Consider the following 12219-nt stretch of genomic DNA (forward strand, 5'->3'; position numbering starts at 1 on the left):
TACTAATAACTGTATTTAAGTACTTTTTTTTTTTTTACCCATTTAAAAATAAGCTCTTCATCAAGAAGGACCACTTTAAATATCAGTTCCTATTTTCTGTAATACTAACAGGTCTATTCCATTGTCTCTTGGAAACACTCAATATATACATTCTCTCAAGTCTATATATAAAACTATCATACTCATTGCTTATCCTCAGGATATTGCTATATGTGTTTTTAACCTGATCTGAAACCAGCAGTTATTATAGTTCAAAGGCGATAACAAAAATTTGATACTTAGTCTACCAATGGAACACTCTAGGCCATCCCTCTCTAATCTTTGGATAAAACTTTTATCTAAAATGGAATTTAAAAGGGAAATTCTTGATATGATCCTGAATGTCTATATCTACTACTCATCTATAAGATCCATTAAGTTATAGGAAAAAACATTTTCAAGTTATATCTTATAGCATTATAGTTCTATAATATATAATAAATTAGGAATATCCATGTTACTTAACATTAAACTTTTGGCTAATGGGAATTAGTTTTATAAAACATCCCTAGATTCAAAAGGAACTAAAATGAAATAAGCAAACAAGCTAAAAGTGAGTAACACCTACAACACTTTGTCTAGTCTGAGCTCTTAACATAGTCAAGGAGAAATTCAAGAATACACCTGACATTCTGGCCACTGAGTTCTCTGAGAGAAAAGAAGTTTGTGTTTGGTTGGTGCTATCTTGGCAACAGTTCAATAACAAAACAGAAGAGCCAAGGATGAACAGTAACAACTGGAAGCAGTGATTTGGTTGGCAAACAGCAGATGCTAATGGGAGAGAAGATAACCAAAAACAAAACATTGCAAAATCAACTCCAAATCATGGGGAAAGAAGAGTAAACACACATTTTCATTTGTTGAAAGTCCAAATAAAAAGAAAATAGTGAAAATGAGTAAGTGCTAAATTATCTAATGAAGCTTGGGATGAGCAAGTAAGGCGCAAAAATGGAATTAAAACAAACTTGACTGCATAACTTTGCTCCTAGGATCGCTCAACCATAAAAGCCTAAAATTTTTTTTAGACTTGTGCAAATTATCAATTATGTCACTTTTTATACACTAAAATAACACACTGAAAATGTACATGTATACTCACTTGTAGGGTTTCTGTGGCAAGATACTGATCCGAGTCTTGTCGAGTATTTTTTTTAGCTTGTTCCTTCCTCCAACAGTGTTGGCTTTACTTTTTTTATTTACTTTTTCCAGTCCAATCACCTGTTCTACATCTACAGCAAGATCTGGAATGGAGTAGCGACTGGCCTTTTTGATGTCCCCAATTTTAGGAAGGTGAGGGGCACCATTTCTTTTCTCTTCAGATAATCTTGTTAGAAGTTCTTTAAATACTAGAATGGAAACAAACACCACAAAAATCCCCATCATAAGAAATTTGAATAATCCAAAGGTATTTGTAGAGTTGTAAGTAGATGAAAAGTATAGACTTTAGCTATTAAAACTATAATCCTGTAGAAAAACACCTCTCCAATTAATCAAAGACAGAGAAACATGCAAAGCAGATTCTTTATCTCTGCCACTCAAAGTTAAAATAGAGTAATACTCTATAAATCTATAGGTATAAAAAGTAAAAAAAATTGATATTCTCACATCACATTTACAAAATCAATTCCTGCCTATGCACTTTTGCTATAAATATTTTCATTCTTATGTTTGAAATGACGTATTAAAGTGATCCTTTTCATGATTTAAATCAAAATGTAAAAAAGAAAAATCAAAAGGAGAAAAATGAAAGTGTGCAAAAATACTTACCAAATAAGTTGGTTTTCACAGTGATGGATAAATGTGTGTTATTTCTAAGAATTTCCATGGCTTTTGACAGCTGAATATTTTCAAAGTTTTGACCATTTACTTCTAATATCTAAAAATAAAATCAAAAAGTTAATTCCAATATCCCAATGGATTGAAGGAGAAAGGCATCAATGTTCACCCTTATGTTTGGATTTAGAACAACATACCTGATCCCCTCGTTTCAAGCCTGCTTCAGTTGCTTTGCTACCTGAATCTACACTGTCAACAAAGATTCCAAATCCCTTCTCTGAGCCTCCAAGTAAGATAAAAGGCAAAGGTGCTTCTCGGGATGGTTTCGTTAATGTCATCAATCTTCTTTTTGCTTTAGCTGCACATGCAATATTTAATAGCCTTAGATGTCCGCCCATTTTCTACAGGAGTTCAGAAAGAGTGATGTCAATTGAAAGACAGGCTGAGTAAAATGAACTTAAAGAGATGGTTTCTTTAAAAATCCAAACATTACCTCTCTTTCCAGATTATTTTCAAATTCTTCTAGAAATCGAGTCATTGCAGGATCTCCCTCAAAGTCATTGAAGTGATTATTCACCCACAATAGTACTACCCGTGTAACCTGAAAAATCAGTTATTTTCAGTACATTTTCTTTTGAATGCTAAAAATTTGACTAAAGTCATTTAAAAAAGATGCAGTAGCTCACAATAAAAACAAAACTATATTAAGCCAAAATAAAACAAGACAGAAACTAAAAAATAAAGGTAGAGGGCAAAACAGACAAAAGGTATGAATAGCATTATGTCTAGAAAATTATCTGCAGGGGAACAAAACTTGGGAGTAATAAACTATTTACTAGCAATGATATACAGGAGGCCTTTACCACCTACAGTTCAGGAAAACTGAGCAGCCTTGCATTACTCTGTACATGTGCTTTCACAGAGCCCTGTGCCTTATACTGAACAATATATACATTCACAGTGATAGAACATTTATTTTGAACCCAGCAGGAGTTGTGTGACTTCATCAGAGAATAAGTTCAATGAGGACAACTTTATCTGTTATGTTCTAAGGGCATCCTTAATATTTTTAACAATGCCAGCATTGAGCAAATACTTGATAAAATTTTACTAAGTAAATTGCAACCTTATATAAAAATCTACTTGTTTAATAAGTTTAAATTTTAATATCAAGATAAATTTTTTTCTGTAGAATAAGTACTTTTAAACATTAACTTCTCAAAGTGAGAAAATTAAACATGTTAATCTAGCAATAGAGAGACAAAGGTGAAGGTAGATTTTTTTTTTAATTGCAGTATATTCCTGAATCATTATTCTGGAGTCAAGGCTTGATAACTATATTAATTTTTTTGTCATTTAATAGCACTATTGCCCATTTTTCAAATTTAGGAATGTAGATCATCTCCTTTGAAACTATACCTAATACCTGACCCTTTTCATAAAATTACATTTTTTGCTACTGAGAAATCTACTTAAAAGCCCACTGGCCATATTAGTGATTAAAAAATTAGATTCACAAATCACAAATACTACCAACTACTGCCAACAAAAAACTACAGTTAACATGTATTAAGTGCTTACTATGAGTCAGACACCTCATAAAGAACTTAAATACTTATATTCATCTTCATAACAACCCTAAAATGTTGTTGCTATGCATTGAGAAGTAAATAAATGAGTGTCAGAAGATATGTAAGGTACTGAAACCAACTTTTTACAGCTGAGGAGCTGGGCTGAGATCTAAGCTTTTGACCCTCAATTTGAAATGAAATGCATTATTGTCCAAGTGATTTCTCTAAGGCCACAAAGCTAGCTGGGCAGAACTAGCAACAGAGCTTAGTGAGAGCTTTTCACTTAGTCTCCTATTCTGGATTTTGCATCTTGCCTCTCCCTAGTTTGTCTTATGTAAATGAAATTGTTGTATGGAAAAGAGAAACTATGATCAACTCTCAGCCCTCTTAAGACCATGCAGTTTATTGTCCAATCTGGTCTGGACAGAGCGCTCAAGAATTGCCAGAGAGGGTCTGTTTAGAATGTAACAGTGGGGCCTAACAGCCAGCAAGGCCTGTAATGAAATGCTGCTCTGGTGCCAATTTAAAAATTGTTCCTTTTATCTGACCATCTACCAAACTAGAGAATGCAGATTCCCATGGAACCCAGACATTTGGGAGGTTATGTCTTAACACATCCCCCTCACAGAAGCAAATTAAACATTTATCAGCCAATTCATTGGCCTTTGCATTAAAAAATGCAGCTGACCTTAGATATCTATAACAAGAACTAATATTTTTATCACTTCTTTTGCTTGAAAGTACCTTTTATTCCATTAAAATAATTTGAACATAGCTAATGTGAGAAATACATATTTAAAGTATCTTTACATTTATATCTGAATATTTCATACTTAAAAGTCAAAATACAGGGCCTCCCTGGTGGCGCAGAAGTTGAGCTCTGGGTTGCAAAGCTGCCCGCGGCCTCTGTAGCGCCGGTTCGATCCCCGGCTGCTCCCCGGCCACCAGAGAAGGGTCCCACATGGTGCGCAGACCTCTCCTGCCGCCCGCTGCTCCCCTCAGCAGTGTACTTCGGTCCTTCTGCCTGCTCTGCTCCCCGCTCTGGCTCAGGTGAATTCTCTCACCCTCCCGCGCTTCTGACTATACCCAGTGCTTGTATAAATAAATAAAAATAAATCTTTAAAAAAAAAAAAAGTCAAAATACAGTGTTTTTTTCCAACCTTATCCCTGAGGCTCGGGTCATTAAACCACTCCAATAACTTTTTGCCCACTTCCATTGGGCTGGAGAGAAAAGTCCTATAGGTCAAAAGGAAGTCTTCTATGAATGTTGGATCCACTACTGAATGTTCTTCCACCAAATGCATTGTTAATCTTTCTGAGGTGCCCTGTAACAAATAAAAGGGTTAATCACTGGCTTGCATAAAGAGCATCTATTTGGTACCTGGATTCGCACAGGATGGAGGTGGGTTTGCTCTTTGTATTACCTTGATCACGATATGTCCCTTTCGTGTTCCAGTTCGATCAAGTTCTCGGTGTTCTTTCACCATAACAATTTCTCCTTCCTCCTCAACTTTTTGCATGTTCTTTTCTACTTGATTGAGAATACGGCAGTAATCCTGCTGGGCTATGCAGACAAACTAGAAAAAAATATAAGTCACATGTTAATGATAAAGTGCCTGCAAGAGACCCGGGCTACTAATAATTCAGTGTTTTAATTATTCAACACTGACATTTTTACATGTCTCTCCCATTCTTCTAAATGAATGCAGTAATGAACCTTAATTGGACTTCTGTACCTTTTAATATATTTCTTCCTTGGTCAAGAAAAGTTTTATTTTTAGAGTACTTATATGTAGTTTACATTAAAAGCACTGTAATTTCAAAAATCAGAATATAAAAGATTGAGTTCTTTTTCAAGCTTCTGCTTTGATAATTAAAAAATTGAGGGCAGGGAGTAGACTTTTAGGAGGACAGATTAAAAGAAACATTGTTACCATCAGTGGGTTTTAAGAATTTGAAAAGCAAGATTTTAAAATATAAATATGGCTTTAATGATAGATATTGGGGGAATGGAGAAAACATAATAGATATCAAAATTTTAAAATGTCCACAGGGTAAATATTAAAAATATGATGATTATATTGGTAAGAAATAATTTCTAAATATCCATTTAAAAAAAGGTCTACAAAACAAACCACAAATTGGTTACGCTAAAGTTATTATTTCTGGTAACTGGTATTAAGGGTATTCTTGCTTAAAGAAAAGTTAACAAGATTATACACATCATGCAATTATTTCTTCACTGACTCCAAATATAAAAAATTTCAGGGCAGGGCCTCCCCGGTGGTGCAGCGGTTGAGCACTGGGTTGAGAGGCTGCCCACAGCCTCTGCAGCGCTGGTTCGATCCCCGGCTGCTCCCCGGCCACCAGAGGAGGGTCCCACATGGTGCGCAGACCTCTCCTGCCGCCCGCTGCTCCCCTCAGCAGTGTACTTCGGTACTTCTGCCTGCTCTGCTCCCCGCTCTGGCTCTGGTGAATTCTCTCACCCTCCCGCTCTTCTGACTGTACCCAGTGCTTGTATAAATAAATAAATAAATATTAAAAAAAAAAATTTCAGGGCAAACTACTTCATTACAATCTTAGTTTTAAAGAAAGGTAAAAATGAATTATAAAAATTACTTATTACACAAATTAACCACAGGTCAGTGAGAGGAGTAGAATCATAACCATAACCCCCCCTCTGAATTCTGAATAATTCCTACTTAAGAAATCATTTGGAATGAAGAAAACATAGATATCTTTCTTTAATGTGAAAAAGACTTCTAAAAAGGAGGGGATGATTAAATTATAGAAGATATGATACAACCATTCAAAGTAATATATTTTCAGCAATTCAGAGTTCTGCCTTAGTGGTCATATTAAACATTTTTTAAAAGTTTGTACAGAGCCAAAATATTGTCATTATAATGATGACCACATCAGTATCATCAGATTGCAGTACATTATAGGAACATTCTCAATTCAGTCTCCCAATCTTCTCATGAGGAAGCAACTACTATTAGCCCCATGGTATGAGGGCTATAGCTGTACCAGATGAGGGAATAGCTGTACCGACCTGTGCTAGTTTGCTCAATGTCTCATAATTACTTGCTTGCTAATTTTAAGATTGAGCAGTGGAAATTACAAGTGACTTTCATTTCATTTAATGTACTTTTTAACATTTTCCATATATTGCTTAATCAACAGGTTTTTTAAACTAGCAGAAGCAGTTTATATGCAAGAAACAGCACAATACAATGTTGAGATTCTTCCACTGAGATTGTTGATATAACTAATTTTTCTATTAAGAGTTTAGAATCAAATGGTTAGCATTCAAAAGCCATAGACTTTTCTTATTAAGTAATAAATGCACAGTTAAATATATTTTAATACCTTAAAAAAACTATTTCCCTAATAACCTGATCATAGGTGTATATTTTAAAATACCTGATTTTTAGTCTCTGTCTTAATTTTTTTTCTTTTTACAGTTCAGTAAAATTGTTCCCAAATAATTGTCTCCAAATATTTTTAGGTGTTCTTTCTTATACTGTACTCAACTATATATACTTATACATTATACTATATATATCATTTCATTATTAATCACCTAAAAAAGAAATACAGCCCTTAGTTAAAATGAGGTAATAGAATTTGCTTTTTGAAGGGAAATGCACTTAAATTAATTTTGACTAAGGATTTAAGGAAATTAAAATAAGTGTGAATTTCAAACTTGATGTCTAGATAGACATTTTTTGGCATTTCTTCTTTTGCAAACTGAAATAACCATCCAAAATGGAACAAAAAATCCCAAATTGAATATCTAATATGCCAACGCAGAAGTGATAGCTCAGAGAAATTTTTGATAAAAACATGTATTTTCAATTAGCAGATATATTCTTGCTTTTAAAAAGTTTCCATATTTAACATGAAAGTCATAGGGAATTAATGAAGCCAGTTAAGAACTTGTGAATTATTTATAAAGTTGTTTTGGGAAGGTTTCATTCATACAGTTAACACAGTGTGATCCTGGCTCTCTGATATTAAATAAAAATTTGAACAAGATTTCACTTAAAAGGCCAATAGTTGAAGTCACAGGATTATTTTCTTTTGGATATATGAAATCATAATTTCTATTTAGTAGAAAAATTAAGGACAATAAAAGAATGATGTAAAATTAAACCTCTATCAACTATAGTACAGTCAATGTTCAATTAATCCATGTAGCTGCTTTCTGCTCCTCATTTAAGAAGTATCTTAAATTCAAAGTGTCATTAGCTCCCATGGTCTCAAGAAAAAATGAGTCTCTAACAGATTCACCTTAAGACATTAGATCTGTTAAACTGGTACCCTGTGTTCTATAAGGCAAGTCACACGGGCACCCAAGTGGTTCATTCCCCCACTGAGGGGTGTAGGGCAGAGCTAAGCAATGCTGAGGGTGTCACTGGCAGCCCTAAGACATAGGCAGTGGAGAAGGAAAGGAAGCATAAAGGAGGAGGGAAGGGGAGAACGAGGCACACATGGAAGGGAAGTGAAAATCATTACCAATTGCTTGGCATCATGGACAGTCTACCTAGCCCTGCCTACATTCTTCAAACCCAACGGGAACAGACACTGAAGGGAGAAAACTTGGAGAGCAGCACCCAGAAGGCAGCCAGAGCAAAACAACCTTGAGTGTATCATGGGGTCCACAGAAACAGAAGTATGTTAAATTATTAGGTATATTTAATGGTTAACATTCACTACGGTGTCCTAGGGCTTAATACAAGCCCAACGTTGTATTACATTAACCAATATTTATTTTTGCTGTTGCAAAAATAAATATTGGACTAGTATGAAAATGAGGGCTATATCTTAAATAAAACTACTTCTTCTGGGTAAAGGACACCATTTTTGTTCATTTCATTCAGTAACTGTTGGTTGCCTACAGTCTGCTCAGTACAACTGATGGGAAGCATTTTCTGGGTGAATAAAAATATGGTTTGTACTGTTTCCTTTATTTGCTCCAACAAGATGATATTTGTACTTTCAACAGATACTATGACATTAAAATACTATCCCAACGAGCATTTACAACAAAATGTCTAAATCCTTACACCATTCCTGTTTTAATATTGAGAGAATGAATGTCAGGCCTGAACAGATGGGTGGCTGGAAAGACAGGAGTGATTTCTGAAACCCTTGACTGAATATGCCTCTCCCAGTACCTTGGAATGGAGGGGATGAGAGAGAATCTCACAGACAGCTCCCCTTTAACCCTCTTTGTACATCTGGGAAACTCAGAACAATAAGAACCTATAATCTTAAGCAGAACTTTCTTTTTCAGTTAGAGTTCTCTCTCAGCCTGCTTTGCTGTCACTCTCTGGTTACTCACTAATTCCTCAGCCAGTATCTTAAATTCTACTTCCTACTTCCTTTCCCAGAATTCCCAGAAAAACATTTAATGTCACCTGGTATGTTTGACATTACTTTAGCACTCTGTAGTATTCGGTCATTTAACATTTTCATCAATTATTCTGAAACATTTCTATGCCATGCATCATTTCAGTACCACGATTATAAAATTTCTAACAAAAGGGATTGGTCCATTAAGGTGTCATTGTGATAGCTGATTTCTTAGAAATAAAGTGACTCCTTTGCCCATTGTGATCAGGGACTATAACTCAAATGTTCAAGGGTTGCTGCATATAGAAGAGTATAGAGCAGGACAGATAAAAGACAGTAGGGTGGAGAGATCCTGAACAATTTTCTAGTTCACTTTCATTCAGTTTGGTTGTATTTTATGGACTACAATTCTAGAGTTGAAATACCACAAATGACCCCTTTTAAATGCACATTTGCAGGCCAAATAAAATCTTATATTTACCTACCATTTGTTCCCTGTATTATGCCAAACAATTGACAGGTGAAATATGTTGTCATGACTTCTAAAATCAATTCCCTATCTCGTGTTTAAGTAAAAACACTGCCTAACAGTACATTATCTTTATTTGTCTACTTACAATTTCTTTTCATAATGTGTACTTCCATACTTTCTTGATGAATAAATTATGGATTATTATTGATAGGAATTTTTAAATATGTTTAAAATGTTTTTAAATATGTTTTAAATATGTTATAAAATGTTTACAGAACACTTAAGCTCTGTGGAGTTCAAATAACTTTAAAAGAGATTTGTTTTTAATTCCCTAGGATGATGTAAGTATTAATAGATCTACTTTAAAATCTTATTTATAAATCTTAAAGATAAACTTTTTAAACAAGCAGAAAAATCTTACCAAAATGGCATATATTAAGTATTCTTTACTGAGAGTGAAATACACATTTTAGTGACATACCTGGCAGTCATCGACTTTTGTTCTCATTACTCCTTTCATGTATTCTTTATCCATGGTAGGAGAGACACCGAAACTGTTTCCCATACATAATATTTCTGCTTTTCCATCTGGGTAAGTCACTTCCACAGAACCATTCAGAATCACCGACCAGGAGTCCAGCTAATTAAAAATGAAGGTGAAGTAGAAATAACATGATCACATACATGCAAGCGCTAGGACGATCCCTGCAAATGATTGAGCAGATCTTCCATTTTCAATATGGAACAAATACCTTAAGTTAACTGTTCACCAAGTTCACAGAGCAAGGACTAAAGCCCAAGCATACATCTACACATTGTCATATGCCTAGCACAGGGCTCATCATCCCAACTTTTTGATTTGACTTTGATCATTTTCTCTAAAACGACGTACACGAAATGTTTCTGTTTCTCAAAATATATAACAAAATAATCACCATTTCCTCAATAAGAGTATCATTTTGTTCTAAAGAAAGACATTATGACATTAAAGTTACAAAATCTGATAAGTTAATACATCAAGATCTTGCCATTGAAATACCATATGAAATATTGTAAATAATGGAAAATAAAACAAGTATAGAATACTCTGAAATATCAAGTGTATCATAATCCTTGAATAATCTAAACTTAATCTTACCTTGTTTTTTAAAAGGAAAAATGGGAATTGGGTTTTTGTTCATTTGCTAAAATCCTAAAGCGGTAACATTTTAAGGAGGAGATATATTTACTAACCTCTTCACCATCATTTAATACTATGGTCCCAGCTCTTTCCACCACAGCAAACACCATCACAGCACAGAGTTCTCGTCTCACCGACATTGTCATATTGGCAAAAGCAGGCAACTGGTGCATGAATTCCAAGAGTTGCTCTGAAAAGCAAGATCCTCACTATCAAAACCATAACACTTAAAAAAAAAAATAAGCATTCAAAAGGAAGTTTCATTGTTCTTTCTTTTTAAATGTCCTATAATTCTGCATGTTGAAAAATATAATTGCCCTAAGTATCTTCAATAAAAGTTGATTTTTTTTTTTGCAGGTGTATAAAGAACTCTGTCACTGTGCACTGACATTTCCTTGCTGATGAGAGGACTATACATTGTAATTCAAATTCTAAAGGCATTGAGGAAATTAATAAACTTTAGTGGGGAAATTCCACTACTGTGATCTTATTAAAGGCTATAAAGGGTTGAAGTGAAAGAGCTCTGAGAAGTCTCCTAAAAATCAGTTGGTTTATTCCAATGCCTTTTGGGCAAGTGGAGGTCCAAAACAGTAGCAGAAAGAGGTTTGGAAACCAAGGAATATTTTTTTTGGGATCAGACAAATTTTTAAAAAATAATCAATTTAAAAAGTTACAATAAATGCACTTGATCTCTCTCTCTCTTTTTTTTTTTTTTTTGTGGGACCCTCGCCAGCAGCCGGGGAATGAACTGGCGCTGCAGAGGCTGCGGGCAGCCTCGTGGCCCAGCGCTCAACCGCTGCGCCACCAGGGGAGGCCCACAATAAATGCACTTGAAAACCGACAAACTATTTCTTATCCCTCATGTTGGCCAAAAAAAAGAAATGTTTGATCACTCTTCCAGTTGGCGGTGCTGGAGAAACTGTCCTTATGTACGTTCCTTCTATCTGTTAGGTTTGCTGACAAGCTTTACATAATTGAATAGTTTGTTCACTGCAAAAAAGAGTATAGAATAGCAAGATATACTCTGTGAAAACATATTTCCAGGTCAGACTAGGATCTTTGGTCCACCTGGGTAATGTCTGTTCTGATTAGACCCGACCTCATCCATCCTGCACAACACTGTCAGGACACAGAAGGTTTAAATGACCACGAGAACAGCAATGCTAAGTGGTACTCGGGGACCCGTTCAGCAGGACAGCGTTCTTCCACCTGGCCCAGACTAATGTGCCAGGAAATCAGTTCACTGTGGCAACTAGCATTTTTTTAAAAAAAGAATACACACACATCGACACATACATACACACACACAAACACATACATAATCAGCACCAAGACAGTTAGCTCTGTTTAGTGAAACATTAATTTCTGGAATACGTAGGTGCATTTACGTCATTCCAGAAAATATATTTATTCCCACTATAGCAATAAAGTAATTTTGCATGTAAGTAAAGCCACTTACATGTGGAATATAGAGAAACCAAAGGTCAGGAAAAAGACAAAACTCGCAAGCTGATCACAGATTGAGGCACCAGCAGGGGAGGGGTAGAATGAGCACAAGGCACTGTGATGGGTGCACAGATGCTCTGGGAGACCTACGGGGACTATACCTTAGGGGAGAAATCAAATACTGTCCAAAAATTGACAATGATATCAGAAAACAAATTTAAAAAATAAAGCAATTTTGAATGCTACTGCAAGGGATCACCCACAGCTGTATTACATATGGGAGGTCTGAGTTATTTTCCAAATGCAAAGATCTTTTATTTTGAAACACAAATAAATGGCAAGTTGTGGTCCTCCGACTAGCACATCAGAGTTAG

At 35.1% G+C, this 12219-nt stretch overlaps 1 protein-coding gene across 7 annotated transcripts in view; it reads right to left on the reverse strand.

Annotated features, from left to right (window-relative positions):
* RAPGEF2 (Rap guanine nucleotide exchange factor 2) overlaps positions 1-12219 on the reverse strand; it is a gene marked incomplete at both ends in the record, with an annotated part of 193591 nt that overhangs the window by 17804 nt on the left and 163568 nt on the right. For 6 of the 7 annotated variants that reach the window (XM_084245830.1, XM_084245829.1, XM_084245834.1 and 3 more), the window contains 8 exons: positions 1139-1385; positions 1807-1915; positions 2013-2216; positions 2309-2416; positions 4547-4711; positions 4811-4963; positions 9701-9859; positions 10453-10589. In XM_084245830.1, coding sequence (XP_084101956.1) covers positions 1139-1385; positions 1807-1915; positions 2013-2216; positions 2309-2416; positions 4547-4711; positions 4811-4963; positions 9701-9859; positions 10453-10589 — 1282 coding nt within the window. Of the gene's footprint in view, positions 1-1138; positions 1386-1656; positions 1916-2012; positions 2217-2308; positions 2417-4546; positions 4712-4810; positions 4964-9700; positions 9860-10452; positions 10590-12219 lie in introns of those variants that run through there. The other variant, XM_084245835.1, reaches the window with a different exon arrangement.

Source organism: Talpa europaea (genome assembly GCF_964194135.1).
Source record: "Talpa europaea genome assembly, chromosome: 10".
Taxonomy (NCBI): Eukaryota; Metazoa; Chordata; class Mammalia; order Eulipotyphla; family Talpidae; genus Talpa; species Talpa europaea.